The sequence below is a fragment of the Aulonocara sp. 'chitande type north' Nkhata Bay genome, linkage group LG8 (assembly GCF_057382095.1).
Source record: "Aulonocara sp. 'chitande type north' Nkhata Bay isolate Kocher_YH1m ecotype deep benthic linkage group LG8, A_spYH_male_GT1.1, whole genome shotgun sequence".
NCBI classification, from domain to species: Eukaryota; Metazoa; Chordata; class Actinopteri; order Cichliformes; family Cichlidae; genus Aulonocara; species Aulonocara sp. 'chitande type north' Nkhata Bay.
Genome location: NC_141351.1, coordinates 16600581 through 16628240, shown reverse-complemented (window position 1 = coordinate 16628240; position 27660 = coordinate 16600581). Strand labels below are relative to the sequence as shown.

Genomic DNA, 27660 nt, shown 5'->3' with positions numbered 1-27660 from the left:
GAGACAGAGAACTTGGGTGTCTCTCTACAGGACAGATCAGTTATGTCTAAGTGCTTGTGGTTTCACGCCCTGGAGGGTAACAACCCAGTCATGGTAACATATGACACCCTGTACATGGAAAAGGTGTTCTTTATGATCAGGAGCAATAAAGCATTGCCACTGAATCACCAACCTTAATTATTTAGATTGAACTTTCATTTAGACATAGATTGCTAAAAACACGCCAGACAAAATACAAAACCATGCTAGTGATAAAACATTACCAGGAATGCTATTATGCACAACAGTATCCCAATTTACATTGATTGCATGCTAACGTTTGCTAATTAGCACCAAACGTAAATGTGTTTGCTCAAAACCAGATGCCGGACAAACCAGATTTATATTTGACATTTGATAAAGTATTTGTCCCTTTCATGATTTCTTAGTTTTTTCCATATTTCTCACACTTAAATGTTTTAAATCTTCAAATAAATGTTCATATTTGACAAAGGTAACTATAAAAAAATCTGCATTTTATTACTTTATGAAAAAGTCACAGCTACTTTCTGCCACTGAATGTGCCATCTGCATCTGCTAACCACTCTTCTAAAGAATAAGTGGTCAAATGGTCCATTTATGAGGCCTTGGACAGTTTACATTGATGGAAGATACACACAAGTGTAACTGATAACCTGGTAGCCGAACGTTCCACATATTAATGCTTAAGTTTGTTTACGCTGTTTGTGTAAAACACAGAAATACATTTATTATGCGATGCCCTTTATAGTGAAGTTAGTCTAAATGTAAAACCTAATAAGATGTGGTAGTGTGATTAACACATTAGTGGCTCAGTAATTTAAAACAGCATCAATTGAGTTTTTATACAAGTTTGTTACACTGATATAATTTCTTTCAGTTTCTACAGTCTCCAAAGTAAAGATCATGGTCTTGTCCTCCCCAGATTTAGCATGCTGTGTCCACTTCATCCAAACTTCGGGGGAACGAAACCCAACCCTTTCACTCGGGCATGGCTGTGGCCTGCCTCGCTCCTATCTGCCCCTGCCCCAGGGAGGCTTTTAAAGGAACTTTGGTGGGCGAGACAACATCTTCTCAAGAGCATTGTAGTTACATTAGAGCGTAATTAGGCGATAAAGCTTAAGGCCATGTAACCCACTGCTAGGTGTCACACTCACAGCTATCCATCTCTTTTACAGGGCTGACAGGGGACAGGGGCACTCCTCTGGGAGCTGGACTATAGTAAATTAAAAATCTCTGGGCATGACAAGGGGGGGTCACAGATATTTGGTTTGACATTCCATTTTGGCTCATAAGCTTTGCGCTGGAGATTAGGTTAAATACAGTGCAGTCCAAATCTTTATTTAAATCATTTAAAAATATTTAGAGACCTTATAAAAATAAGGTCTTTAAAATTATAAAATTGGATTACATTTCTTTATTAAATTAAATGTATGAATGATATTTTAGAAAAATTACAAAATAAAATACTTTTTAACCTCACTGGTGGCATAGTGCTATGAAAAAGTACTTTCCCCATCCATATTTTTTTTTTGCATGTTTTTCACATGTTTGAGATCATCAAATAAATTGTAATATTAGACAAAGATAACTAGAGTGAATGCAAAATGCTATTTTGAAATGATGGTTTCATTTATTAAGGGGAAAGACCTATCCAAAGCTACCTCACCCATGCCAAAAAGTAATTGCCCCATAAAACTAATAACTGCTTGTGCCTCTCTTGGCAGCAAAAACTGCAATCAAGCATTTGTGATAACTGACAATGAGCCTTTCACATCACAGTGGAAGAATTCTGACCTACTGACAATTTTTTTTTGATTCAGCCCATTGAAGGGTTTTCGAGCGTGAACCTTCTGTTTAAGGTCACACCAAAGCATCTCAGTTTTAGGGCTAGACTTTGACTAGGCCACTCCAAAACCTTCATTTTGGTTTTTTGAGCAGAGGTGAGTTTACCGGTGTGTTTTGGATCTTTGTCCTGCTGCATAAACCCAGGTGTGCTTGCGCTTTAGGGCACAAACTGATGACCAGACATTCTCCTTCAGGATCAAAGCAGCTCCAGACTATCACTCTATTGTAATTTTAAAATTTGTTTGATAATTTGTGTAACAAATATGCAAAAATAACTGAAAAAATGTTTGCCCAGGAAGAGGGCAAACATTTTTCATAGCACTGTAAAGTATTAAAGGAGGCTTTGTTAGGGTGTCAGTAAAACCTCGAACACTGAACCATAGTAGGTGTGCTGATATGGTTATGAAATCTTGTAATCAGTTTTCTTCCAGCATGAAATATAATTTATGCTCATTAAAAATTACCATAGTTTAATTTTTATCATTTAAAATTGTGATTTCACAATTAAAAGCTTGAAGAAACTGCATTATAGCATGGTGTCACTTTGTGTCTTTGTGGTCTACAGTAAGTAACAATGAAACGTAAGACAAACCAGAATGTGGTCAATATTTTCCTGATGCATCATGTGATTTCCCCATTTTCCCCCAGCTCACGAACGACGCAGGGCTATCATCAGCTTGATATAATATTAGAAACCAGTCTTGAGAGATAAGGTGTCTGCTGAAGGTCATCTGCGCCCTCTTGAGTGAACATAAGAGCCCTTTGTGGTTGGGTTAAATGCACCTGACAGGCTGTTGGAGGACAATCACCCATTTTAATTGTCATGTAACGGTTTCATGTAGAGCCAAAGTGTCTGCAACACTTCAGTGGTTGGAAATCAGAGCCCAGCCACACAACCACAGATGTGGTTATCTGAACATTTGCTAGAGGAAATTTAAAAAAAAAAAAGACATTTGGAAGAACATGCTGATAGATAATCCAGCTATCTGCAACAATTTGTTAAATTATAGAGCTTAATACATCTTTTAATAAAAGGGTTGGAAAAATACTAACTGCCTTAATGCACCTTTCAAATAGACTGCTAAATTACTTTTTCCTGTGTAACACCTATCCAATATGGGTTTAATGAACACACTAAATTTCGCAATTTAGTAGAAGCCAAAAATGGCAGGAAACAAGGTAATTCACTACACCCATAATAACAAACCCCTGCCCATTCTCCCTCTATTTCCATGAATGCCATTTCATATTAAGCTGCAGTCCTAATCTAACGTCAAAGACAGACTCATTATCGACAATCACAGGAATTAGTTACATCATTTCACCAAAGTGGACTAATCATTTCCAGGATACTGCAGAAGCAGATAAAACCATTTGGGAAAAAATAGGATCTCTTAAATAGAATAACTGACATCTATATCTTCTCTCATGCTTAGGCTGAAAGGTTTCAGAAACTGCATTAGATGCCATTGAAAATCTGCGGGAAAAAGACATCGCTTATATTTTTCCAGAGCTGCACTGTGCCAGTCGTATATTACCAAATACTGCATTACAAAAGCCTGTGTTGCATCTAATTCTGTCATCAGTGTAACAACTGGCACAGTCTATAGATAAATTCAGTGATAATAATACACTTTTAAAAAGTTTTAGCCCTCTGAAACATCACTGCTGTCATCTGCTAAAACAGCAGAATTAGCTCATTGTTTATAGGTTGGAAGTTACCATAAATCCACTACTAAGGGATATATCTATATCTGGGGAGAGAGAGAGAGACAGAGAGGGAGAGAGATGTATATACACACACACTTAAAAATGGATGATGAAAAAAAGGATGATTAAATAGGCTGGGTCATCAAGTTTAGTTGTTTTTTTCTCCCAATTTTCCCCAGTAATAAACCTGGATCTTGTTTAGGCCAAAGACCTCTGATGTCTATCAGCAGAGGTCACTGTCTGGGGGCAAGTGGAGCCCACAGCAAGATGAGTGGATCATCACTTTCCCTCAACACATCATCAAGAGAACAATCCTTATTGCCTTGACACATTCCTAGCATTTCTCCAGCTGTTGTTCATGCAGGTAGTATGTGACAAAGTATAAATTAACTTCATGATGGTCATATTTGAACATTTATTAAATTCCAAGTATCAAACTGTGAGCACTGAAAGACTGATCCACGAACAGCTGCAACTGTGCCTTGTTAAAATGTCAAAATACCAAAAAGACCAAGGGGAAAGAAAAGTCAAAAAGGTACAGTATATACAAAAATGATTTTAGTCGAGAAAGAACAAGACAAATACATAAAAGAATGAAATATTTAACACAGACCAGAAACGAGCAGAAAATGTAACAACTGTTACTTAAATTACAAATGCGGTTTGGGAATGGAAAGAAATGACAGGAAACGATATAGTAATGGTACACTGGATGCCAGCAGATAAATCCAATGTGATAAAGGCTTCAAAGGCAGAGGGAAGTCTTCCTCTGTGCACTTAGGTTGACCTGTAAACCAAAAAACACAAGAAGAGATTCAATTAACTTGAGCAATCACTGAATTGATACATGGAGACAAGTCATATCCCATTTGGTAACTACAGTTTTGTATCATTGCTTCTTTTCGAAGTTCTCGACAAAAGCCACTCACCTTTTAATTAAGTCGGTACTTTAAAATTACTTTTAACATCTGCTTATTGAGATTACAATCAGTCTTTCTACATCTAAAAGCTCCAATGAAAAAAAAAAGCACATTTAAGGCATCCTGAGGTGAAGGAAAAGATAACCTTAAAGAGATTTGGATTTTTGGCCAGAGTCCCAGTATAGTCATGGCTATGATATACACCACAAAGATAAGCCTCAAAATGCCAGGTCGTGGTTACCAAACACATGACAAGAAACTGTTGAGCTCTGCAACCAGGTTCTAGGGACAAGTATGGCTGACGGTGAAAGAGACAATCTGGTATTTGAAAAGTATGTTGTGATGTTTATAGACTATTATGGATGTTTACCTGCCAGTACCTATTCAGCTTACTCAAATAAAGCTGAAAATGAACTCTAATAAAATCTATGATTTATTTCAAATTAGATATAGAGGGAAATATTAAGAATTCCTTTTAAAATACTTTAGGTCTGGATTGAAAAACAAGTCAAAAGAACACCTCAATTCTTTTGACTTTGACAAAACAGGGGTAGTATTTATAACAGGCCCACTTTAATGGACTGCCTCATGCTATATAGAAGGTTTATGTTTATTTGGTCACTGAGTAGATATTTATAACAGCCACAGATGTACAAAGTGAAAGGAGGACTTCAAGTTCTCATCTATCTTTCACTATCGGATATTGAAAAGTGGATGGACAGAGATAAAGATCAGCATATGCTGCAGCTCGACCTGCACATTGTAAACAGCACTGCTCAGAGATTCAGCGGTATGAAACTGCCATTCTGAGCAGTACTTTGCACAGCAGACAAGAGGAAGACTCACTTGGGCTTTGTCTCGGCATCTGTGACCTGGCGGATAAAGATGGCATCCTCTGGGTGGCTGATGTCTCCTTTCTCAAACATGTAGGAAGCGGCGATTGCAAGCATGGTGCCATCATTATTAAAGGCCAGTGATGCAATACTGGTTGGATACCGATGGAACTGACACAAACGCTTCTTGTTGAATGGATCCCAGATGTTCACAAAGCCATCTGAGCCACCTGGTAAAAGGAGAGGTTCAAGGTCAACCTCAAAAAGTTTTCGGCCTTGTTATTGCTGAGATATGGATCTATATTAACAAGAGTTCTGGATGCAACCTTGGCAGTTAAGAGGTGAAGGTCAGAGAAAAATCTAAGATATTTTCTGTAGCTGACTCTTTTTGTATATACATATATAAGCTAAGACAGATCTAAGAATAAACAAATACCTGCTTTTGTCAAGTACTAACTAGCCAATCTTACCTGTGGCAAAGGTGTTATGAACACTGTGAAATGAGATGGCATTGACAGGATAAACATGCTCGATTCCTTCTTCCTTCAGCCTGTGGCACTTGAAAGCGTATTTCTTCTTCTGAACTTCCTGGCTTGGGTCCAGGTACTCTACAGCTACACGTCCCTCAATTGAACTCAAGACATACCCCTGGAGCCAAGACAGAAAATATGAGGTTAAAATTTGACTCTATATTATCAGGTTCTATTAAGAACAAATTATCAGCCAGGTTTTAACAGTCTTCATATTTTATAGTCTACCTGTTTGTTGGGGAAGGCTCTAATGCAGCGCGTCTGATACTTCAGACTGGACTCTCTTCTTTGCTGCACATATCCCATGTTTCTCAAATCCCACACCAGTACTCGTCGTCCTGCTGTGCCAACAATCAGCCTATCTCCAGCCACAGAGAGGGTATACACCTTTGACAAAGACAAGTTATGAGACAAGATGGCGACATCACTAGCAGTGCCAAAAATCATATGAAATGTATATGCATACAACATTACTTAACCACATGCAAACATATTAAACTTAACATCTTTTTCTTTGTTAACCATTATGGGAAAGTAAATGAATACAATTACAATGTCTAATGTAGGGAGCTTTCTAGAAAATATATTAATAGCTACATCACTGTGTACCAGTATTAGGAGTAAAGCCAAAATAAAATGTAAATAAAATCCATCAAAAAATTTTCCTGTTTTCATTAATAGTCTTATCAACTCATTCTCAATAACAACTGCTAAACCTGTAATGCCCTCCTGAGAATCCAAAATACTTTGTTGCTTTGAAAAAGGATGAATCTCCAAAAATGTCATGTTTTCTTTTTTAAACTTTAATAGCAATTCTAGTGATTTAGATCTGAAAACATGTATATAACAATCTTATAAACAATATGGTTAAGCTCAGTGGTGGCTCTACTGCTTTACCTTGTCTGGCTGAGTAAAGGTGCCAGCGTTGCAGGGCGTTCGTGGGTCCCACAGTCGAACTGATCTATCCCAGCTACCTGTTACCATGACATTAACTTCTGGGCAGTACTCTACACAACGAATGGCAGCATCATGTGTTCCAACAATTGTGTCTGTTTAAAGAGAAGAAACCAGCAGAATATAGATGAAAGCATTCCAACAAATATGTTTTACTACTGGAAGTTTTTAATCCACCTACCAGATTAGTAACATACCTTGGTCTGTGTTCAAATCATGCATTTTTAACTGTGCATCTAAACCTCCACTCCAAGAATGTGTTGGATCCTGAAAGTTAAAGGTTTATCATTATTATTATTATTATTATTATTATTATTATTTGAGCACACCAGACTTCAAGGCTATAACATAACAAGAAGAAACCTAAGCAGAAAATATGTGACCTACATAAAATGCACAATCCAGAACTGGAGCCGTGTGCTGGTACTTCATTCGCATGGTGTTGCCTCCCACGTCATAGAGACGGACAGTGCAGTCCCAAGAGGAAACCAGGAGAAACTGGGCTGTGCTGGGACTGAACTTGACAGCAGAGATGCCATCCTCTGGTCCCTGATTGAGCTTGTACTCGTTTGAGCCTGTCATCTGCAGCAGAGAAAAATGAGCAGGCGATTTCAACTTTAATAGTAATCAACCCTGCAAGGTGTTTTAATGCAACCTAACTGACATTTAGACTGGAATCACAACAGGACACAACAGAGGTCAAACATTATAAACTGGGCTGTTAATTTCGATCTAACTGCCCAGTTTTAAATACTGCTCCACTATGAACATCTATGACACTGTCAAAACACATATTTTATTCATTTCCTCATTCATTTGGAAAAAAATGTCTGTACAGAAATTTTTAACACTTTATTGGGCAAGGAGCTATATTTGGTAACTTAATAGCCAAAATTAGCACCCCAATGCTTCATATTGAAATTGTAGAGCCATGGATTCCTCCCAGTGAGTCAGCAAAGATCAGGTCATATATATATATATATATATATATATATATATATATATATATATATATATATATATATATACACACATATATATATATATACACATATATATATAGTTCCAGTTGTATAGTTGTGATAGAAGTTGACATAGGTGTTGTTTGTTTAGGATTTCTAGAAATTTGAGACGTGTGTGGCATAAAAACTGTAGCAACATATTTGATCATATGACCTGTTCACCTGAAACTGGTACAAGGGATGTCAAGTCCATTTTACACATACACCGGATGTATCTAGCAAGCCATACTTGTGTTATGAAAAACAAACAAAATAAAAAACTATTATAAACGTAGGACAGCAGATGTCAATTGTATATTGAACCTTGCCACAAGTTTGTGTAATAACATAAAGTGATTCAGTGACAAATGTATTCCACTTGACATTTTCAGGCTATAAATAGAACCACAGATGCTATATTTAGTTCATTTTATAAGCATACATCCATGTATTTTTTACCGTGAGTCTTGTTACTGCTAAAATTGACTTAGTATTTCAATATATGCGATTAGTTTATTTTGGACTGAATTACATGTAAGAGAAAATAAGTGGTACCACCACTAGTTATACCATTTTTTACTCCTTGTTATACATTTACAATTTCTGCATCACCGTTTTAGATTCATTTTAGGCTTCACTGTTAATGCGCACCTTCAAAGATGGCTGGATATTTATGTTCTCTCTTTTATTTTGCATTTGTGTAGTTGGAACTTTTTTTTAAGTACCATGCCGTATATAAACCCTAGATCCAGGTGGATACACATGCAGCGAAAAAACTTAAATTGTTGCTGAAAATGATAAATATTTAGTTACAATGTCTTATTGGAAATTATGTCACCTTACAGAAGCTTCAAGTATCATAAGGCCTGTGACAGAACAGGACTGCTGTTATCGTTGTGACAAATGCCAGTATTATTCAAGATAAAAATGTTTCCCTAAAATCTCTAAGTTTTTCCAGTACTTTATTTTATAGACACACTTTTTGGAAACATGTTTACCTAAGATGGGGAGAAGTCATTATACTGATTGTGATTTGCAACACAACGTGCTCCAATGACACTTCAGATTTGAAATTTTGAATTTCCACGTCTTTCAGTGACTCCCTTATAAAGGGTTACTATTACTTAGAAGTTATTAGTGGCTTCAGTGAAAACCAAACATGCGTTTTCATACACATTATAAAGCTACATAAATTCCCTGGTCGCAAACACAGCCTAACAGCAGTTGGTTAAAGGCTTTGTTGCTTGTTTTCAATGCAGCCCACCGACAGAATACCCGCCCCAAATAGTAGCTAGCAACCATATAAACTAAAATACATGTTTATATGCCTTTCTGTCAGTTGAATGACTGCGCTACTTGTGACTTTATAACCGCATTACTTTTTGTTCCACACTGACTGGACTCATTGTTCAGTTAAATCCAGGAATTACACCAAGCCCACTACTACTCTTGCCACTGGTGTTAGCTAATGCTAGCTCGAAAGGGCAAAAGCAACGAGCACAAATGTTAGTAGTTTCACTTCACTTACCGCTTCAGTCAGATGTCGTTCGGACGTGATCAGTTGGTTTATTTGCCAAGAGCGATTATTATACCTTTTTAGTTAACTATAAAAATATATGAATATACGAGAACACAATGTGGCTGCGTGAGGATAGCTCGCTACCGACGGTCCACAAGGCGCTGATTGGTTGAAAGAAATGTTCAAGTTCGCGCCTGCGATTTCATTGGCTGAGCTGATTTCTATGGTTATTTCCGTTGTCTCAATACAGAACACGTGACATGGGTCCCTTTTCTGTCTTACGCCGTATTTCTTCCTAGAGCCTACTTTCTAAGATGAATAGGCCTGATATCTATCTATCTATCTATCTATCTATCTATCTATCTATCTATCTATCTATCTATCTATCTATCTATGCAAGCATTTATCTGTGGTTTTACTCTAAAATCATGAAGTTGTATAGCTCATATGTTAAATAAACAGGTAGCAGAAAAGCTGAGAGAAAAGTGAGCACATTTTGAAACAGGCACCTGTACAATGCGCCTTTTTTTGTTGTCCATTTTTTTGTTTTTGGCTTTTTGCTTTTGCTTTTTGAAGTTTGACTAGGAGTTTACCACATAAATTAACCACCATAAATCAACCATATTGAGGCACATGTAATGGTATATTTTAGTTTAAGCTGCTCTCAAGCGCTATTCAATAAGGAAAATAATAAAAAAGAATAATAAAATAAAGCATATAGTAACGTGATGACTTTATGAAAAATTAAGAAGGCCGGCTCTCAATCTTTCTGATTCATTTTGTAATTTAGGCTAGTACATTCTAATTTGTGTGGATATGTGACAGTTTTCTTCTTCTTCTAATTATAGGACATGTTTTCCGCAATACTTTTTCTTAATTATATAAAGCAAAAATTATATGATGAAAAGAGCTGACGCTGAGGCCTAAATGCTTCACAGAAACCCAACATTTGGTTCATCCAACGTTCCTATTATTTAGAATGCAGTTGTTTATTTTTCTAAGTGATCGGTATAAATATTGTTGCCACTCTAATGCTGATCCGTGTTTTATTTTCGATAGGCTCGAAAATAAAACACGGATCAGCATTAGAGGAAGCTTAAGAACCCTTAAGAACATACCCCTCACAAATGTTTGAAACCAAGAACGACATGACTTGAATAAACATTCGTGTTGCACACACCAAGGCTATATAAAAGGAAACATTTCTTGCTTGAATTAATTTTTACTGAGTGCGAGACCATATAATATACAGAATTTCAATAACAACATCAGAAGAAAACCATACACAAAAAACAGAGGCTTTTTTGGCTTTTTCATGGCTTTAAAATTACGCCAACCACTGCGTCAAAAAGACAAATGCCTGTATCATCTGCAGTTGTTTTTTTGGTGGTGGGGGGGGGGGGGGGGGGGGGGGGTCTTTTAAGAATGACATGATTGTCCTGACTATTACCAAGTGAGCTATAGGCCTATGGGAGACAAAGGCTGGCAGCCTAATTTAAAGCCAACAGTATTGCACAATATTGAAAAATATTAAAATATTTAATTCCACATTCAAACACTGACACAAATCTCTGTAAATTACATATAGACAGCCAACCCTGTTCAACTTAATACGTTCAAATATATGCACCCAAAATGGATCATAATAATTAAAAAGAAAAAAGAAAATAACCAGAAAATCCATTACTTTTGTTCCCCACACGCGTGGGAGCTGTAAAAGGGACCCTGTCTTGCTCAAGGACACTTTAGTAGAAGAAAGCATGATTACAAATAATAATAATAATAATAATAATAATAATAATAATAATAATAATAATAATAATAATAATAATAACTGTGTCCGTTCAATCTACAAAATATACAAAACAATTTTTTTTCAGTTAATCACTCTCATTTAAAAACAAATGTACAATGCTTTATGACACAAATGTTAAACGGGTCTCAGCAGTGGGACTGGGTGAGAATAGTACATGTGGTGGGGGAAAGCCAGGAGTGCCTGGCCGCCCGGTGAGTTTGTAGCAGGGCCCCCGCTCGTTTCTGGGGCTCCATTCTCGTGGTAGAGTATGGGAACCCGCACAATCCTCTGTGCCGCCGCATGGCTCAGGTTGGCCGCCTCCAGCTCGGCGGCCAACTGCCTTTTCCACTTATTCCTCCGGTTCTGGAACCAGATTTTCACCTGTGTCTCGGTTAAGTGCAGAGACGCGGCTAGGCCTGCCCTCTCTGAGCTGCTCAGGTAGCGCTTAATGTCGAAAGTGGACTCCAGCTGAAAGACCTGACTTCTGGAAAACACGGTGCGCGTCTTCTTCTTCCGACAGGGCTTCTTCTCGGAGTCCAGCTCGTCGTTTTTTCTCCTCCAGTCGTCCTCCTGGTCTGTTTCTTTCTTTGGCTCCTCCGAGTCACTTTCATCCAGGGCGATGTCATCGTCGGCGCTTTCATCTTTGGCATCTTGATCACTTTTCTGGAGATCCGGAGAGCGCCTGTCCGGTGCCTGTGATGCTTCTCTTAAGCTGACCTTCTCAGACCCTGGAGAAAAACATTTTATCTTGTTAAAACCTATTCTTCAACGACAAACAATTCTGCAGTGAAAGCTATCCTACCTCTATTCTATTTTCCCCTTTATGTAATTGGTTTATTGTTGGGATACATTAAGTTTAATTTAGAGTTTAAAGTATTTAAAACGTTTTTATTAAGATTTACGTATCCATTCACGATGTTGAATACACCACAGCTTTTCCCGATAGAAGAACGTGAATTAATATTAAAACACTATACGTCCCTCGTCTAAAGCAAAACAATAATTTACCTCCAGTCCTAAAATGTGCTCCAAGCGTGTAGGGGTACCACCAGGTAGATGCTCTTTCCAGATATTGCGCGGATAGTCCAATTCTCTGTGCTGGCAGCTCAAATCGAGGAACAGACAAATCACCGAGCCGAGAAAAGAAACTGCCTTCCAAAACCCCCTTGTGCGAGCTGAGGATGCTTTTTGGCTTCGTGGGTTTGTCTTCAATATTCAGCAGGTTCTTTATGGAGAACGGCGAGTCTTTTGCAGGTTGGCGAGCCTCTTGAGTATCAGAGTCTGCCATCACCGTTTACTGTCCGACAGGGATCACCATCAAAAGCTGAAAAAAGATATTAAACAGATCTAAAGGATTCTCTGGCGTTAAAGTCCGAGCTAAAATAGTTCGCATAAGATGGAGGGAAAACTCAGAAAGTCGCGTAAAGCTGTGCCCAGCTTCCCCCCCACGAGAATGATCAGCGTGAGAGCGCAGAGATCACTGAGTCAGACTTGCTCCCGACCGTAGTGATGAAATAAAAATGCCATCCGAGTTAAAGCGTGCTCGGTCGCTGCTATTGGACAGGTACAATAGCAAATGGGATTTGAGATGAAACCGCGTGGGGGTCTGACAAGAATGGACTCCAAAGAAAAAGGCCGCGCGAGAGTTTTGGCTTCGGGCTCAGCAGTACGCACCCACTTGTCAACCAATTAGATAAAAGAGGAAAATGTATCAGGGTTATGAGGGGTGTGCGCGAGCCACAATTACCTGTCAGTAAATTGAATAAATGGTCCATTGATTAAATGGTCCAGCGAAATCAAGCAACTTAGCCTTATTAAACAAATTACGCATAGGATTTACGCACGAATGTAAGCTACGATATACAATAACAAAATGGCGAAGTATTATTCTTAACGCACAAAAAGATTCAGAAAATTGTTAAATATTTAGTCATTTAATGATTTTTGTCATTAAACGCGGACGCTGAACACTATGACGCACGATTTCGGCGTGCCACTATTCTGTTGCGTCCTGACGCGCGTGTGTTCGGCAGGAAAGCTGTTCGTTTCACCTGCACCGGAGCGCATTGACTTCGGTGTAATTTTATTAGCCAGGAAGCGCTACAGGCAGACATCAAATTGAATGTTTAACCATCGTGATAAAGTCTTTTCACATCAGCTTAGTACCAAAGCAGACAAACCCACAGGGGCAGCAGGTGATCTAATGCGCGAGGATGACAATAGGCCTGTTTCTTTCACACATACAACAGTGCTAGTACTTGAATTAAGCAAATTTCAATTGTGTACCTGAAGAGACATGTATAAGAGCTGTTTGGTCACATTTTATTTGTGCGTATGATGAACGAAAGAAAGACCAGGAAAGAAAATGAATTTATAAGTACACTGCTTTTCTGATCTCTATTTAGACTAAGAGCATATATCTCCAAAAACGGAAGAGATATCAACATTTTGCGTGTCTATTTGGTATAGGCATACGCAAAGAAAAAAAGAGACACTAAAAACATTTAAGATGCACCATTTAAACCAAAGTTGAAGCAAATGCAGAGAACTAATCAAACAAATTGAATTTGCTCAACCTGCAAATATGCAGCCTGTCCTTTTAGCTCGTGGAGCGCTCTCCAGCTCTAGAGGACAACACTGTGTTTTGTGAAAAGCTACTTGAATCCTTGCATAATTAGAGGTCTCATAGCTGTGTTAAAGATGGGGGCGGAGAAAGAGGCTAGCTGAGCAGCATTTTGCCGATGCAAAGTGAAAAGCAAATAGCTGTGTTTTCATCAGATTATGTTCATTAAAGAGAGGGGGGGAGGGTCCACGAGTCAGAGTGGATCAGAGGGGCAAACAAAGTACACTCAATCAGTGATGTAAATGCAGGCTTGATTTTCTGTTCTATCTTTATGTGATTAAAAAAAGACAGAAATTTAGGTTTAAAGAACAGGTGTTTGTATGCAATTACACTGCAGCCTAGCACGTTTGATTCTAACTTCTATCAGCAAAGTCCCAGCAGTAAATAACACTCAATTCATATTTAAATTCAAAGCTTTTGTTACAGATACAGTGGTGGTGTCAAGAATTATACTGATCGTTTAGAAACACACACATAATCCTAAATTTTTTTATGAGGGCAAATACATTTCAGTCCCTTTCACTCTTCAAATGTATTATACAAATACATGAAATAAGAAGCAAAAGCAAATTTTAATATAAAATTATCTGCTACAAAAACATTAAGTTTCTGTATTAGGAAACGGTGTGACTAATGAAAATCATCAAATAGTATCCGTGTCTGTTTTAATTTTTCCCTCTCCATTATTTAAAAGTAATAAAAAATATCACCACATAATTATTTGTAAGAAGTCTTGGCTAAAAGTTTAAAAGCTGTTCAAACAATAGACCTTATTTTGCACAGCACATGTAGCCTGTGCAAATTTAATCAGTCACACCCACAAAATTATCAATGAGTCAATTATGCAAGGCGAGCTCTTTTCATCTGAAGCACCGGCATAATTAAATTGATATAAAATATCATTAGAGGTGACAAGCTGTTAAAAGACATGATAATTGACTGCCGCTTCTGTGAGCGGCTGTCACTCGGGAAAATGCTGCCATCTAGTGAGAGAACTTGGTATTAACCTGGACTCCTCAGCAAATACAAACAACCATACACTGCACTACAGCATACTTCACATTTAATAGTACTGACAGATCATTCTTTACAGATGACTTCCTAAAAGGATGTAGAATCATACAGAGAGAACACACACCTTTACATCACTGATCTCAGTAATCGCAAATCTTCCGAAGGCACCAAAACATAATCCTAATCATCAGCTTTCAACAACTAACTCCCACATTGCAAATGTATGGATCATTTATGTTACTGTTACATTAATAATAATCCTAGAACAAATGTGGGGTGAAGGTTGTAAAGGTCTTAAAATGATATACAGTTTGTTACTCATTGTATTTGAATCGATGGAAAGCTCACTGAATACAAAAAGCAAAATAAACATCATTAAACCAGAGCAGCTTTATCTCTAAACCTGAAGAAACGTAACCAAAACACCAGTAACTATGAGCTGCTGCACGAGAACTAATCTATAGTAGTATGGTCTGGATCAATCCCATTATAATCACTGGGGGGAAAAATGCGGAGTGTAACATCGCAGAGTACAATCGTTTAGGCTTTGCTCATAGAGTTTCAAACATTGTACTCCTTATCAATGAACTTGGCCATAGTGGACAGCTGGATATTCGTCGTGCCCTCATAAATGGTACCTGCACAAAGAGAGAAAACAAAGCATTAGCACAGATTCCTGCCATACATAACAAAGTCCATTTTGTCAAACTCCTCTGCACACTACATGCATCCGCCGCTTTCACTAGCAGGAGACAAGGAGGCTTAGCGTGGAGCTAGGTCTGCCGGTGCTCCAGCCAGAGAGCTCGGGAGCCAAAGTGGCAGTGATGAAAGGAAAAGTAACATTTTGAAATGGCAGCTTCCTTGGCTGTGTGCTGGTATAATGGCACTCTGAGGGGTCAGACTGGAGAATTCCAGCAGAGTCCGATTACAGCCACTGCTATCGGGCCTTCTCTCTCCGCCCCACTCTGCTCCAATCACGAACATCTACACCTGACCCTCCTGTAGCACTCACAAGTTTCGTTCTTTTCACAGTAGGACTCCAGCCACAGTTACACTAAGTACACCTTATTTAAGCAGCAATCTCACTAACAGCATACAAACACAAGCCAATATTTGCAGAGTGATCCAGAGTCCAAGCACGTTTGTCGAGTTAGGCTCACCAATTTTACAGTCTCTGTAGTATTTTTCAATAGGGTAGTCTTTAGTGAAGCCTACTCCTCCCATCCACTCGATGCACTTTGATGTGGTAAGGGTGGCAACCTGAAGAAAGTAAATTATAAAAAGAGACAGAGAAAATAAAAAGACTTTTTGAGTTGAACTTGTAAAAATAATTACTAGCTGAGACAGCAGCAGAGATATCACAGAAATGATAGGATGTAACAGAACCTAAAAACTGCCATGGCTTCAGGAGAGTCTCAGCAACAACTTTTACTTCTTCTACCATTGGTTGTATGAAATCATGACACAAATAACGTTATGGCAACATACCTAAACAGGTCCAAAAATATCCTTATTCTGTCCTACAGTGTACTACCACAAAAACAGTAAGCTCACCTCTGCGCTGAAGTATTTAGCCATGCAGGCCTCTTTAATGAAAGTTCTTCCGGCTTCTTTCAGACGAGCAGCGTTGTACGTCAACAGCCGAGCGGCTTCAATCTGTGTTGCTACATGGGCAATTTGGTGCTGCATCCCCTGGAATATAAGGAGCACCAAAAGCAGCATCAGAATTTATTGAACCAAGCCTTATCACCACAAGGTGTTGTAAAAAATCCAAAGTCCAAATATGGATCGTGACCTGGAAGTCAAAGATACGTTTTCCAAACTGCACCCTCTGTCTGGTGTAAGGAACAGTGTGATCAAAGCAACCCTGTGCCAATCCAAGCATCTGAAACACACACAGAGTTAGAACACCGCCCTGCTGAATTTGACATTTTAACAGAGCAGATTTTGTGTTTTAATTTACCTGTGCTGCTATTCCAATCCTACCCTCATTCAACATCCCGATGGCATACTTATAGCCATGACCGATCTCTCCTAAAATGTTCTTCTCTGGCACCTAGAACAGAGAGCAGAGTTTAAAAAAAATCTATCTAACGCACTTGCCAGGCATTTCTCTGGTAACGTACATGATGTATGGTCGCACCTTGACATTGTCAAAGTTGAGCGGGCAGGTGGAGGAGGCCCGCAGTCCAAGCTTGTTCTCCTTCTTGCCAATTTCTAGCCCCTCGGTGTCCCGGTCCACGATGAAGCAGGTGATGCCTCTGTATCCCTGCCAAACAAAGATGACTTTATATTTACCTTTCTGTCACAGGGGAACGCATTTAATCACCACAAAGCATCAATAGAACCTATAGAGGGTGGGTATTATAAAGTATAGTTTCACTTGATGTTTTTGTTAAATGAATTTGATAAAAAAAAATCCAGCATGTCTTGGTAATTTCCAAGATAAAGAAAAAAACGCAATCAATATATTGTTATTAGCTTATAAGCTCAGAAGCGACTGTTGAGAGGGGCCTTAAAAATCTAGGCTCAAAAAGAAATAGTGCACACTCTGAGAATAGAAACATCAGCAGTTACTCACAGCAGAGAGATCCACATTGGCCATTACCAGGAAAACACCAGCATGCTCTGCATTACTGATCCACATCTTGGATCCATTGATTACATAATAGTCCTTGTGCTTTTCAGCACGCGTCTTCAGAGCAAAAGCATCGCTTCCCGACTCTGCTTCAGAGAGACAGAAGCTTCCAATCTGGTATAAATAATACAAAAATACTAATATAAAATACAAATAAACAAGGAACAAATATAGAGAAATTACACATACGGTTTCCAAAAAAGAACGGCATATATATATGTATATATATAAATAAAGCTCTTTGACTTAACAGCAGATTAAACCAGTACAAAGAACACAAATCACATGATGAATGATAAAACAAAGAATGTTTCCTTTTTTTGATGATTTTTGGAATCAAATAGCAAATCTTTGGACTAATGAGGAGAAAGACCAACAGTGTACAAGCTCAAAAGCCAGAATTCGTGACAGTAAAGGGACACATAAATGCATATCGAAGGTGTCTTATTCAGTGGAAGGCCATGCTTATTTCATGATAAAAGGCAATTAATCACTATTGGTTATGGCCAAGTCCTGGAGAAGAGCATCTTTCAGTGCTCTTGAAGCAGATGAGCTGGAGCAGCAGAAGACCACACCAGGTTTCTCTTGTATAAACTAAGAACAGAAAACTGAGACCACAATTTATAAGGGCTCACATAAACTTGGCAATATTAAAATGTAAAATCACTGTCTGAGATATTTTCATATTACCCTTTAGGCCCCTTAGTAGCAATTAAGCATCATTTAAACACTTCAATTAAATAGTCTTGTTGCTGACCATGTCCACTCCTTTACTCAACTGCTGCTGTGAGCACTAAATAAATAAATAAAACTAAACAGAATTGAAAGCATGATCAGAAAACATTAATCAGTTGCACTTGACAACATTAACATTGAATTGATGTACACTGTTTTTATTTCTTCCAGATTATCAAGCTGCTTACCATGTCTGTTGACAGTCGATTGAGGTACTTCTCTTTCTGAGCTGGGGTACCGAGTTTGACAAACAGCGTGTTGATCAGAGTGTTCTGGATGTCACATAGTACAGCCACAGAGGGATCCACCTTCGCCAGCTCCTCGATGACCAGAATAGAGGAGAAAAACGAGGAGCCAGTCCCGCCATATTCGGGGTCGATCTCAATGCCCATGAGCTGCAAAAATCAAATGAGTCACTAGAAGGGGAAAAAATGACACACTGGCGTACTTTTAATGACATATACGTTAATTCACGATTAAATTAGTTACGTACACCTTGTTCAAAGAGGGATTTGATCACTTCCTTATCCATCTGCGAATTCTCATCCATTTGTGACACAAGTGGGAAGATGCGCTCCTGTGCATATTTTTTCACTGTCAAGCAGCAATGCAGATATTTAGCGTTTTAAGAAACCCTGTCTCCAGCTGTGCACTACAACATGAAACAAGAGGTCCTGCTTACCTGCTTCCCTCATCATGCCTTCCTCCTCTGTGTATGTCTGAAGTGGAGGGAAAGAGGAGACCACCTCGGCGGGATGGTGTGAAGCCACATCTGGGACAGATCTGGAGGAAGTGCTCCTCCATCCTGCCTGGCATGCCCCCCATGGACGAGAGAGTTGTTTGAAAGACTGAAAAACAAACAGCAGTAGAAATATGTAACATCGCTTAGAAAATAATTAGTAATGAACACACAGTGTGACTGAGCATTACGCAGTAATCTCGGGCACGGTTGACCACTGTTTGAGGATTGAGTGTTGAAACTATTTTGGGATGAAACTACTTAGGTTTGAGCTTTAGCAAATATTAGCATCAGTTAGCTAAAAACGTCACGTAGGCAAGAGCCAGAGAGGTTACAAAATTCAATGATAAAAAAGGGTTATACCGTAGAAAAGATATTCAAATGAGCGCAGAAACTCTTCAAATGCAAATAATAATGACCTAAATATTCTGTATAACCTTTGAGAAAATCCTGACCAACGGGATAGCCATGATGTTTGTTATGAAACGTTCAGCAGCGTACGTCCACCAGAGGGCTCATTTCTATTTCTGCCTTCAGTGACCTCCTGTAAGAGTCAGACACGAGAAGTTACACTATGTAGGAGACTTTAATGGCAATACATTAATCATTAACATGTCCTTGTGGGATTATCGTTATGAGCAGGAGTGGAGAAAAAAAACATAAATGGCAAGTGCTTCACTGTCTGTCCTGTTAATGTTGTGAATTTTTAACTTTTTGTATGTACTTATTAAATTAAGAAATCAAACGAAATATACAAACTTATGTCAGTGTCATATATGTGTCCTGTGCAAAAATATAGGGCCATTGTTGAAGACTTGTGAGAATGTGCGTGTGTTTCCATCTGTTTGTGCGTACTGAAACCCATGTGCGCGTATTCAGATCTCTGTGTGTGATCCGTGTGGTTCACGCAGTCAGATTTATACATATTAAAAAATATAATAAATATATATATATAAATATATATTAATGACAACCAGTTATATATTATAGATAGAGTGAGAGGGAGAAAGAGAACGACAGCCCCATACGAAAATAAACATAGGCTATGTTTTTCCGATAATAGAGAAGGCAACAGTTGCGTTTGGGTGGCCGCTAACATATCAGAAAAAACGGAAGCGATCGCATGTTCGCCAGGTAACAGCATGAGATGATAAACTGTCCCAACTCTGCTGTTAGCTCGAAGAAAAAGCGTTTGTTAGAGTTGTTACGGCAAAATATGGACCACAGTAACGATTGTGCTTAATTTGGGTGTTAAAATTTAAAATACAAGAGCTTAAATCTAGGTAATGTTAGCGCTGCTGCTAAAAGCAGTAGGCTAGTCATTAAGAACGCTAGCAGCAGTAGGTTAGCTGCTGTCAGAATACCAAAGCAGACTTGTAGTACATCGCCATCACATTTGAATCTTTTTCTTCAGGCTCAGCACACGAGAAAGAACATGGAGGAGATAAAGACCGAGCCCGTGGATTTTGTAAAGGAATTTCAAGAATACCTGACCCAGCAAACCCAGCATGTCAACATGATTTCAGGCTCCGTGTGTGGTGAAAAAGAGACAGCGGAGTCGTTTCAAGCCGGTGAGAAGGAAGCACACTAATATACAAACAACTGATTTACGTGTTTTCTAAGAAAAATCATATGTTGAAGTCATGCTGTGTTTGTTTGTAGTTGCCCCAAGGTGCGAGCAAAATGGTCTGGACCCCCCGTCTGTGGAGGTGAGACTGTCTGTGGAGGATGGGTCAGATGTGCAGATGGATGGCCCGGAGAGGACCTGCGATGGAAAGTATAAATGCAGCTACTGCAGCTATGCAAACAAGGGCATGGCTCGCTTAATAGAGCATATCCGCATCCACACAGGTCAGCGTTCCCACCATGTAAATATTCCCAATATACAGCTGATAAAGTGAAATACTGAAAAGCTTCACCTTGTCTAAACCTTGTCTAATAGACACTTCCCTACCTCTGTGCAAACCATCACAGTAAAATATGCTGGTTAATATCAGAGTTATAACTGCAATTATTTCCTTGCCCAGGAGAAAAGCCTCACCGCTGTCAGCTGTGCCCATTTGCATCTGCGTATGAGCGTCACTTGGAAGCCCACATGCGCTCACACACAGGAGAGAAGCCCTACAAGTGTGACCTCTGCGCCTTCCGATGCAGTGACCGCAGCAACCTGTCACACCATCGGCGACGCCGCCACAAGCTTTTGCCCACCAGGGTGGCACGCTCTCCTTTCTCCAACAAGAGAATGCTGAGCGCTTTGCAGAAGAGGACAGCTTCGCTGGGGTTCGGGCGGCGCCTCCTGATCAATCTCAACCCGGCCTCTGTGATGATGCCAAAATCGGATTTTCTGACTGACTTGTCTCACAAAATCCACCATTTAAACAGCAGCGAGTATAAGAACGCTCCCAGGGTAGATGAGAAGGAAAGTCGCAACAGGAGTGCTAATGGTTTGACTTTTAAAAACCCACTCGACCAGGTGTCTACACTAGCCGGTCAGTTGGCTGAGCTCCACCCTGAGTCTCAGACTCCCGTGTCCCCAGACAGGGAGTCAATAAAAGATGAGAAGCCCATCCTAATACATAATGTCTCCAGTGAACAGGTTGCAATGTGCTCAAATGGAGTGCAGATATCATCACTTAAAAAAGAATCTCCCACCTCACGCCACGAGAACTGTAGTCCTGCTCTGAGCCTTGGCTTTGAGAACAACATGAACGCTCTGACTGCGTGTGTTAGCAACAGCCAGTCGGGCACACCCGCCCCTGCCCTGACTATACCGGACCAGCAGGTCGTGTATAATTGCCAACATTGTGATATTCACTTTTCTGACAATATCCTCTACACTATTCACATGGGCTGCCACGGCTATGAACATCCATTCCGGTGCAACAGCTGTGGGCATAAATGCGCAGACAAATACGATTTTGCCTGCCATTTTGCCCGTGGCCAACATAAAAAGTGATTCCTGACAGCACAGACTTATATGGAGCCCTTGTTTTTATTATATTGGTTATATTTAGCAACTAAACATAGTGAGACTGTTTAACATTTCATGTTTTAAGTTGTTTTTTCATTTTACACTTCTACATCTGCACTATACTGTTGCCTTACTGCTTTTCTACCTTGATCCCTACTTTGGGCTTGTCGTATTAGTTGTGAACGTACAAAACCACAAATGACACTTTACAACACATCATAGTTTGTTGTGAGAGTTAGTTAATGCCTTGTGATATCTGTACTCCTTTGCTCATGCAACTTATTGGGTTTGGCATTAGACTGGGATGGGATTTGCAGTGTTTCATCACTTTGGAGTGAGTCATTAGGATTTCATTCAGCCTGTTGAGTAATCACATTTATAAAGGCAGCTATATACACTGATCAGCCAGAACATTGAAACCACTGACAGGCAAAATGAATAACAGTGATTATCTAGTTACAGTGCAATGAAATGGGCTTCTGTGGCCTGTCTACTAACTGGAAGGTTGGTTGGTTGATCCTCAAAGTATCCTTGGGTAAGCTACTGAACCCTCAAGCTGCCCCCAAAGTATCAGTTGGAGTGTACGTGAGAATGTTACAAAGTGCTGTGTGAATGTGTGGTGTGATTGGGTGAATGAAGTCTTGCAGCTATACAAGTACCAGTTCATTTGCCAGTGTTCAGATGGGAAGATTTTGCATGTGGCACAATGTGTAGCACTCACGTGGCACATATTAGCACACCCATAACAAGCCCCACAGTGAATCACCCTGCTGCCAACATCCCAAAGGTGCTGTGTCCACACTGTGAATGCTTAGATCTCTGTTTTCCAGCAGGAAGGTGGGGCCCAATTCAATATTATGAGGGTGGTTTTAATGTTGTGGCTGTTGGGTGTGGGGCTTTTTAAAAAAAAATACAACACCAAAGCAGTATTAAGCACCAAACATTTCAAGCTCAACCAGCTTTGTATTCACAGTGGAGCCGTCGAGGTGCCATTCTCACCACCATTTGTAAATTGCTTGTATGCCTAATAATTATACACCAAAGTCTCAATCATGGTTAAATTAGCCAGACACATTCCTCAGTGGGAGTTGTAGTTCTAATATTTATTTATATGTAACCTCAGAGACTACAATTAGTAGGGTTTTTTTTGTTTTGTTTTTTACAGTTGTATTATATCCCTTTTTAAAAAATATTTATATACTGTCTCAAGTAACTTTGTGTACATACAACTTTAAAATTAATTGTAGCCACTTACTGTCTGTATATTAGCCAATGCTGAGCCATATTAAAGATCCCATATAACCTGGGGTGGTTTATGATGCCAGCTGTCTGCCATCTATAATCCAGTTTGAGTTCCCTTCCCAGACGCCGCAACGCCCATTCACATTCTGGGCCATCTGACCTCAGGAAATCACATGATAGGGTTTCACAATGAGCTTACATGAAACCATGGCTGATTGTGACCTACACCCGTTTTCACACCTTGGCTCGTATGATTAGGTAGAGGATCAAAAGGGGGTCCATTGTCCCTCTTGGAGGGACACTCCCACAGGGCTTAAAATCTGGGACTCTCCACCATTTGACCCTAGAACTGAAGAAGCTTCTTGGATGAGAGGTGAAACATCTTCAAGAAACTTAAAGAAGTCCAGACGCTTTTCTTTCTAAGCTCTATAGATCCCATATAACCCTCATTATGTTACATGTAATGTGAACTAATGTTAGTGGCTTTTCGTTTGTGCAAATCTTGGACACATTAACTTGTTTGTACATGATAATGTTAGTATGGGCAGAAAATGTAATAATGATACTCTTAATTACACCACTGTACCATATCAGGAGAGAAGTCACGTAGACATCTGAAATCAGTTGAGGAGAATTTATTTAAAAAAATAAACATTTCATTCACAGTTGTAATAACCAAGTTATTACATTACAACCATTTACGAGTGTTTCACTTAGTAGCAGAAAAATAATTTTAAAAAAGCATTTTTAAATTCTTACATTTAATAAAATACAGTACATTGGCTATTCAGTCAAGCTTATTTGTCATTCATGATTCTAGACAAGATTTCTTTCAAGTCATCATTAAAAATTTCAGCTGCTCTCTTCGCTGCATGCTCTACGTTGATTTCTTCTCCTTGGATAAATGGCACTTCATGGAGGAAATGTTTCCCCAGGTTATGAAGAAACGTTGCTTTGGATTCACTCAGCTGAGCAGCCAAAGACCTCATGCGTTCAGGAGGTACTTTATTCTCTAAAATTAGGGAAAGACGAGTTGATCATTTAGCTAGGCTTCAAGTGGCAGCATGCTCTGGTAAACTTGAAATAATAAATATTATCCAAAGCTGACCTCTGGCAGTCTTCATGGCTTCAGAGATGAGGCGTCGACAGGCCTGGTCAGCCTGGTGGACAACACTATTGGCACATTTCAGACGATCAGCATCCTGCAAAATAGATGATGATATATGTGCAGGTGCATGTCTTAAGCCAATACCAATGTATATATGAAAACAGCAACATAGATTAAAAAAAAAATCAGTTATGCATGATGGTATTTCTCTGGCTTCTTGTATTTCCACTACTAATGATGCATTCTTATCTCAGTGCAAAACCGTCCTTTTAATATATTTCTAATTTTCCACTTATAATATGTAGTATTAAGGGACCTGTTATTACTATGTAATATCAAGACAAGACTACCTGCTAGTACTGTTGTTTATGATCATGAGTGAGTTTTTTTTTTTTTTAAACAGTATGTGTTAATAATGAGTCATTGTTATTATTATTGCATGTTGATGATGATGGTAATAATTGTTATATCTTAACCCCTCCCCTTCATTTTTTTCCTTCTCTGTCTCCTTTCCCATCCCTCATCCATCCCCTTAACGGTAGCTTGGTGTAATGATGTTCCAATATAGCTGACGGTTAAAACTTTCAGAGTTACATGGAAGAGGCTCTGGGTCACTTTCTTTACCACTGAGATAGACAAAAATCTATTTTACTCAACTGACAACCCACTTATAAACAGTCTCACTCCTTAGGGTCTGTGGGCTGTTTTAAAGGGGGGGTCATGCTTGAGGTTGGCCCCCTCTGATTAGGTACTGTTGATTTGAGGACTCTTGACGATGCGTTATTTCATACGTTAAACCTTTAGAAATGATAGAAATGATCTGCTTCTGTAGCTACATCACTAGCATGTGTCTCAAGTTTACTCTACAGTGACGCACCTTTTGTTCTTTGTTGTCTTCTCCCAGGCTTAGTGGGTTATTTAGTGCAGAGGAGATCAACTCCATCACCCTCTGGCTGAGGATAAGCCACATAGGAGAACACAGAGGCAACAAATTAAAGCCTGACTTATGAATTGACTTTGGTAATTAATCTTTATGGCTGCTCTTTCTGCTGCCTTACATGTCAGATTTGGACACAGTTCCTGTGCTGTTAAGTGTAATGCTGTTAATCTCCCATGAGTTCTTCTGAGGATTCGGAGACTCCAACCGCTTCACCATCTCCAGTATCACCTCAGTGGGAACGGGCTGAGACCTGCTCTGGTTTCTGCTGATGCATGATTCTAAATCACACTGTAGGTAGACCTGGCAGAAACCCAGCGAATCTGCAACATCAGAAGACGTTAACCTAATATTTGAAGAGCCGCATACGTTAAGTGGCATATTCAGTTGATAAGAGGGGTCTTACACTTCCTTGCAAGCTGACAAACTTCATATCTCATACTTGGATAGTAGAAGTTGTCGTCCAGTAGGAAGACGAGAGGTGGCTTCAGACCTTTAGGCCCCATCAGACCTTGAGTGCACTGTTCCCAGGCAGCAACACTGATCCCAGAGCTGCTTGGTGCCTCTGGCAGTATTTCTGACTTCTGCAAGAACTGCTCAATACAGTACAATACAGCTTGTCTGTGTGACTTCCATTCAGTGTGCTAGAGAGGAGAATCAGTTCTAAAATTACTAGGACATACTCAAGCTACTTATGATGTATGGAGACAATATGGATTTTAAAAACAATCTGCTGCAGAATAAAAGTACTTTGAATAATTAATACAGTCACATATCGTGTAGCAGAAGGTAACATTACAGGGAAATTAAGAAGCTTGTTGTTTATGTTGGCTCAAGACTTACAGCAGGTTGTTTACTAATGTTGGGTCAATCCCCAGCTCCTGGACTGTATATGATGAAGTGTCCTTGGACAAAATACTTATCCTCAAATATCCTATGATGCAAGTGCTAAAATTTACCATGGCCTAAACTATCTGATGTTTTATCTATGTCAATGTTTTACCCTTTCCTAAACTGGGAAAGGGTAAAACATTTGATGGAAAAGTGTAGTGAGAGTTACCTGAATTAGCCAAAAGACCCCAAAACAAATCTAACCTCTAATCTTCAAGCACTGAACACATGCAATTTACTTACATGGATGGGTACATTGACCTAACTTAGTGCTGTCAAAGAGCTAAATTTTTTATTTTATTTTTTACCTTTTCTGTTAATTAGCACCAAACTATGTTATTTAATGTAAAGCTGTACTATTTTGATTGCGTTCTCTAATAGTCATAATGCCCTACTATAGATAATATTACGCAGGATGGTTGGTTCACATTACATTTGAATCATGTCCTTACCATTTCTTGCAGGTTAACACCATCCTCGACCACTTTGGTTCGAAAAGCTTGCTCTGGGATCAGGTCATCGTATGGCACCACAGTGGCTCTCCATCCATGCTGTGCGGCGGTACTGAGAATCCGGCGGGCCAGGGTGGACTTCCCAGCAGCGGGTAGCCCGCAGAGGACACACAGACAGGCCGAAGCCCTGCTGACACTCACGGCCTCCTCAGTTGCCATGGGCTACGAAAGAGCAGCTTCACAACCTAGCTTCTACTACTTACAATTGTACTCTGTTTGCAGCCATGTTGGATATTAACTTCCTCATATTCTTCCGCGTGCCATTTCCTACCGACGTCCTTCAAAATAAAAGCACATAATATTGTAAACGACGTCTTGACCAACCTTGTGTTGTACAGTACTAAATAATATTGTAAATAAAGGATCTAAAGGATTGGAATATCCAAATAACTTTCAAATACAAAATACAACGACTAGTGACATAAAACGAATCGCAAATTGTTTTAATGACTTTTTTCTTGATGTTGGTCCTAGCTTGGCTAAAGAAATTGTAAAATCTGGGCACCCTCCTAAAACTATCAATGTAGCAAACTCAATGTTTATGAGGGGAGTAGATGAAGAGGAAATTATGGATGTAGTTACATCCTTTAACTCCAAGAAACCAAATGACTGTGATGGCATTGATATGGACTTAATTAAAGATATTATTGGATGTATTGTGAAACCATTTACCTACATTTGTAATCTGTCATTACAAAGTGGATTATTTTCAGATAAGATGAAAATCGCAAAGTTAGATCCAATGTATAAAGCTGGAGATAGCAAACTATCGGCCCATCTCTCTACAACTGCAGTTCTCTAAGATACTGAAAAAATATTTTACAATAGATTATATGACTTTATCACAAAAAAACAATGTACTATATATAAAGCAAGTATGGATTTAGACCTAAAATGACCACAATGCATGCCTTAATGGAGTTTATAGATACAGTAACAACTGCTATTGAAAACAAAGAATATGCTGTCTGAGTTTTTTTTAGATTTAAAGAAAGCATTTGATACAGTTCATCGCAACCTTTTACATAACAAACTACATATGGGGTCAGAGGGGTGGCATTATCATGGGCTAACAGTTACCTTAAAAACCGTAAACAATTTACCCAAATAAATGCCATAAAG

At 39.1% G+C, this 27660-nt stretch overlaps 5 protein-coding genes across 8 annotated transcripts; 1 reads left to right on the top strand and 4 right to left on the bottom strand.

Moving 5' to 3' along the window:
* Positions 1–3977: 3977 nt before the first annotated feature.
* bub3 (BUB3 mitotic checkpoint protein) lies at positions 3978–9523 on the bottom strand. 2 transcript variants are annotated; one of them, XM_086304786.1, is made up of 8 exons: positions 9343–9521; positions 7201–7395; positions 7011–7080; positions 6757–6908; positions 6088–6246; positions 5800–5977; positions 5343–5559; positions 3978–4363 (listed from the first exon to the last, which is right to left on the bottom strand). In XM_086304786.1, exons 2-8 carry the CDS (start codon positions 7393–7395, stop codon positions 4354–4356), a joined length of 981 nt encoding a protein of 326 aa, XP_086160912.1. In that variant the 5' UTR covers positions 9343–9521; the 3' UTR covers positions 3978–4353. The 2 variants fall into 2 exon arrangements, with proteins under 2 accessions (XP_086160912.1, XP_086160913.1); XM_086304787.1 differs by lacking the exon at positions 3978–4363 and having other exon boundaries at positions 5339–5559; positions 9343–9523.
* Positions 9524–10777: 1254 nt separating this feature from the next.
* Positions 10778–12613, bottom strand: hmx3b (H6 family homeobox 3b). Its single transcript, XM_086304785.1, has 2 exons — positions 12137–12613; positions 10778–11856 (listed from the first exon to the last, which is right to left on the bottom strand). Exons 1-2 carry the CDS (start codon positions 12414–12416, stop codon positions 11264–11266), a joined length of 873 nt encoding a protein of 290 aa, XP_086160911.1. The 5' UTR covers positions 12417–12613; the 3' UTR covers positions 10778–11263.
* A 2184-nt stretch (positions 12614–14797) lies between these two features.
* acadsb (acyl-CoA dehydrogenase short/branched chain) lies at positions 14798–21557 on the bottom strand. 2 transcript variants are annotated; one of them, XM_086303916.1, is made up of 12 exons: positions 21530–21557; positions 19315–19421; positions 18821–18986; positions 18632–18732; positions 18327–18533; positions 17347–17517; positions 16909–17034; positions 16729–16821; positions 16561–16650; positions 16320–16457; positions 15926–16025; positions 14798–15403 (listed from the first exon to the last, which is right to left on the bottom strand). In XM_086303916.1, the coding sequence occupies exons 2-12, from the start codon at positions 19345–19347 to the stop codon at positions 15327–15329; spliced, it is 1302 nt and encodes a 433-aa protein (XP_086160042.1). In that variant the 5' UTR covers positions 19348–19421; positions 21530–21557; the 3' UTR covers positions 14798–15326. The 2 variants fall into 2 exon arrangements, with proteins under 2 accessions (XP_086160042.1, XP_086160043.1); XM_086303917.1 differs by lacking the exon at positions 21530–21557 and having other exon boundaries at positions 19241–19352.
* Positions 19929–24858, top strand: LOC147323518 (zinc finger protein Pegasus-like). 2 transcript variants are annotated; one of them, XM_086303918.1, is made up of 4 exons: positions 19929–20011; positions 20292–20448; positions 20540–20728; positions 20905–24858. In XM_086303918.1, exons 2-4 carry the CDS (start codon positions 20313–20315, stop codon positions 21831–21833), a joined length of 1254 nt encoding a protein of 417 aa, XP_086160044.1. In that variant the 5' UTR covers positions 19929–20011; positions 20292–20312; the 3' UTR covers positions 21834–24858. The 2 variants fall into 2 exon arrangements, with proteins under 2 accessions (XP_086160044.1, XP_086160045.1); XM_086303919.1 differs by having other exon boundaries at positions 19976–20160.
* On the bottom strand, positions 23711–26800 carry pstk (phosphoseryl-tRNA kinase). Its single transcript, XM_086303920.1, has 6 exons — positions 26479–26800; positions 25542–25779; positions 25257–25458; positions 25076–25151; positions 24199–24292; positions 23711–24102 (listed from the first exon to the last, which is right to left on the bottom strand). Exons 1-6 carry the CDS (start codon positions 26695–26697, stop codon positions 23888–23890), a joined length of 1044 nt encoding a protein of 347 aa, XP_086160046.1. The 5' UTR covers positions 26698–26800; the 3' UTR covers positions 23711–23887.
* Between the last annotated feature and the right edge of the window lie 860 nt (positions 26801–27660).

What these genes read in the sequence shown, in the direction of transcription:
- bub3 (XM_086304786.1), bottom strand. Translation starts at nt 7,395, where the DNA reads ATGACAGGCTCAAACGAGTACAAGCTCAATCAGGGACCAGAGGATGGC. An exon ending in TTCTGGATTGTGCATTTTAT is followed by an intron (nt 7,081 to 7,200) that starts GTAGGTCACATA and finishes TTTAACTTTCAG; the next exon opens with GATCCAACACATTCTTGGAG. An exon ending in GAGCCTTCCCCAACAAACAG is followed by an intron (nt 5,978 to 6,087) that starts GTAGACTATAAA and finishes TCTTGGCTCCAG; the next exon opens with GGGTATGTCTTGAGTTCAAT.
- LOC147323518 (XM_086303918.1), top strand. Translation starts at nt 20,313, where the DNA reads ATGGAGGAGATAAAGACCGAGCCCGTGGATTTTGTAAAGGAATTTCAA. An exon ending in AGCGGAGTCGTTTCAAGCCG is followed by an intron (nt 20,449 to 20,539) that starts GTGAGAAGGAAG and finishes GTTTGTTTGTAG; the next exon opens with TTGCCCCAAGGTGCGAGCAA. An exon ending in GCATATCCGCATCCACACAG is followed by an intron (nt 20,729 to 20,904) that starts GTCAGCGTTCCC and finishes TTCCTTGCCCAG; the next exon opens with GAGAAAAGCCTCACCGCTGT.
- acadsb (XM_086303916.1), bottom strand. Translation starts at nt 19,347, where the DNA reads ATGGCTATCCCGTTGGTCAGGATTTTCTCAAAG. An exon ending in CCAATGTGGATCTCTCTGCT is followed by an intron (nt 17,035 to 17,346) that starts GTGAGTAACTGC and finishes TTTGTTTGGCAG; the next exon opens with GGATACAGAGGCATCACCTG. An exon ending in TCAACTTTGACAATGTCAAG is followed by an intron (nt 16,822 to 16,908) that starts GTGCGACCATAC and finishes TCTCTGTTCTAG; the next exon opens with GTGCCAGAGAAGAACATTTT.
- hmx3b (XM_086304785.1), bottom strand. Translation starts at nt 12,416, where the DNA reads ATGGCAGACTCTGATACTCAAGAGGCTCGCCAACCTGCAAAAGACTCG. An exon ending in AGCACATTTTAGGACTGGAG is followed by an intron (nt 11,857 to 12,136) that starts GTAAATTATTGT and finishes GTTTTTCTCCAG; the next exon opens with GGTCTGAGAAGGTCAGCTTA.
- pstk (XM_086303920.1), bottom strand. Translation starts at nt 26,697, where the DNA reads ATGGCAACTGAGGAGGCCGTGAGTGTCAGCAGGGCTTCGGCCTGTCTG. An exon ending in GTGTTAACCTGCAAGAAATG is followed by an intron (nt 25,780 to 26,478) that starts GTAAGGACATGA and finishes TCTCCTCTCTAG; the next exon opens with CACACTGAATGGAAGTCACA. An exon ending in ACTGTGTCCAAATCTGACAT is followed by an intron (nt 25,152 to 25,256) that starts GTAAGGCAGCAG and finishes GCTTATCCTCAG; the next exon opens with CCAGAGGGTGATGGAGTTGA.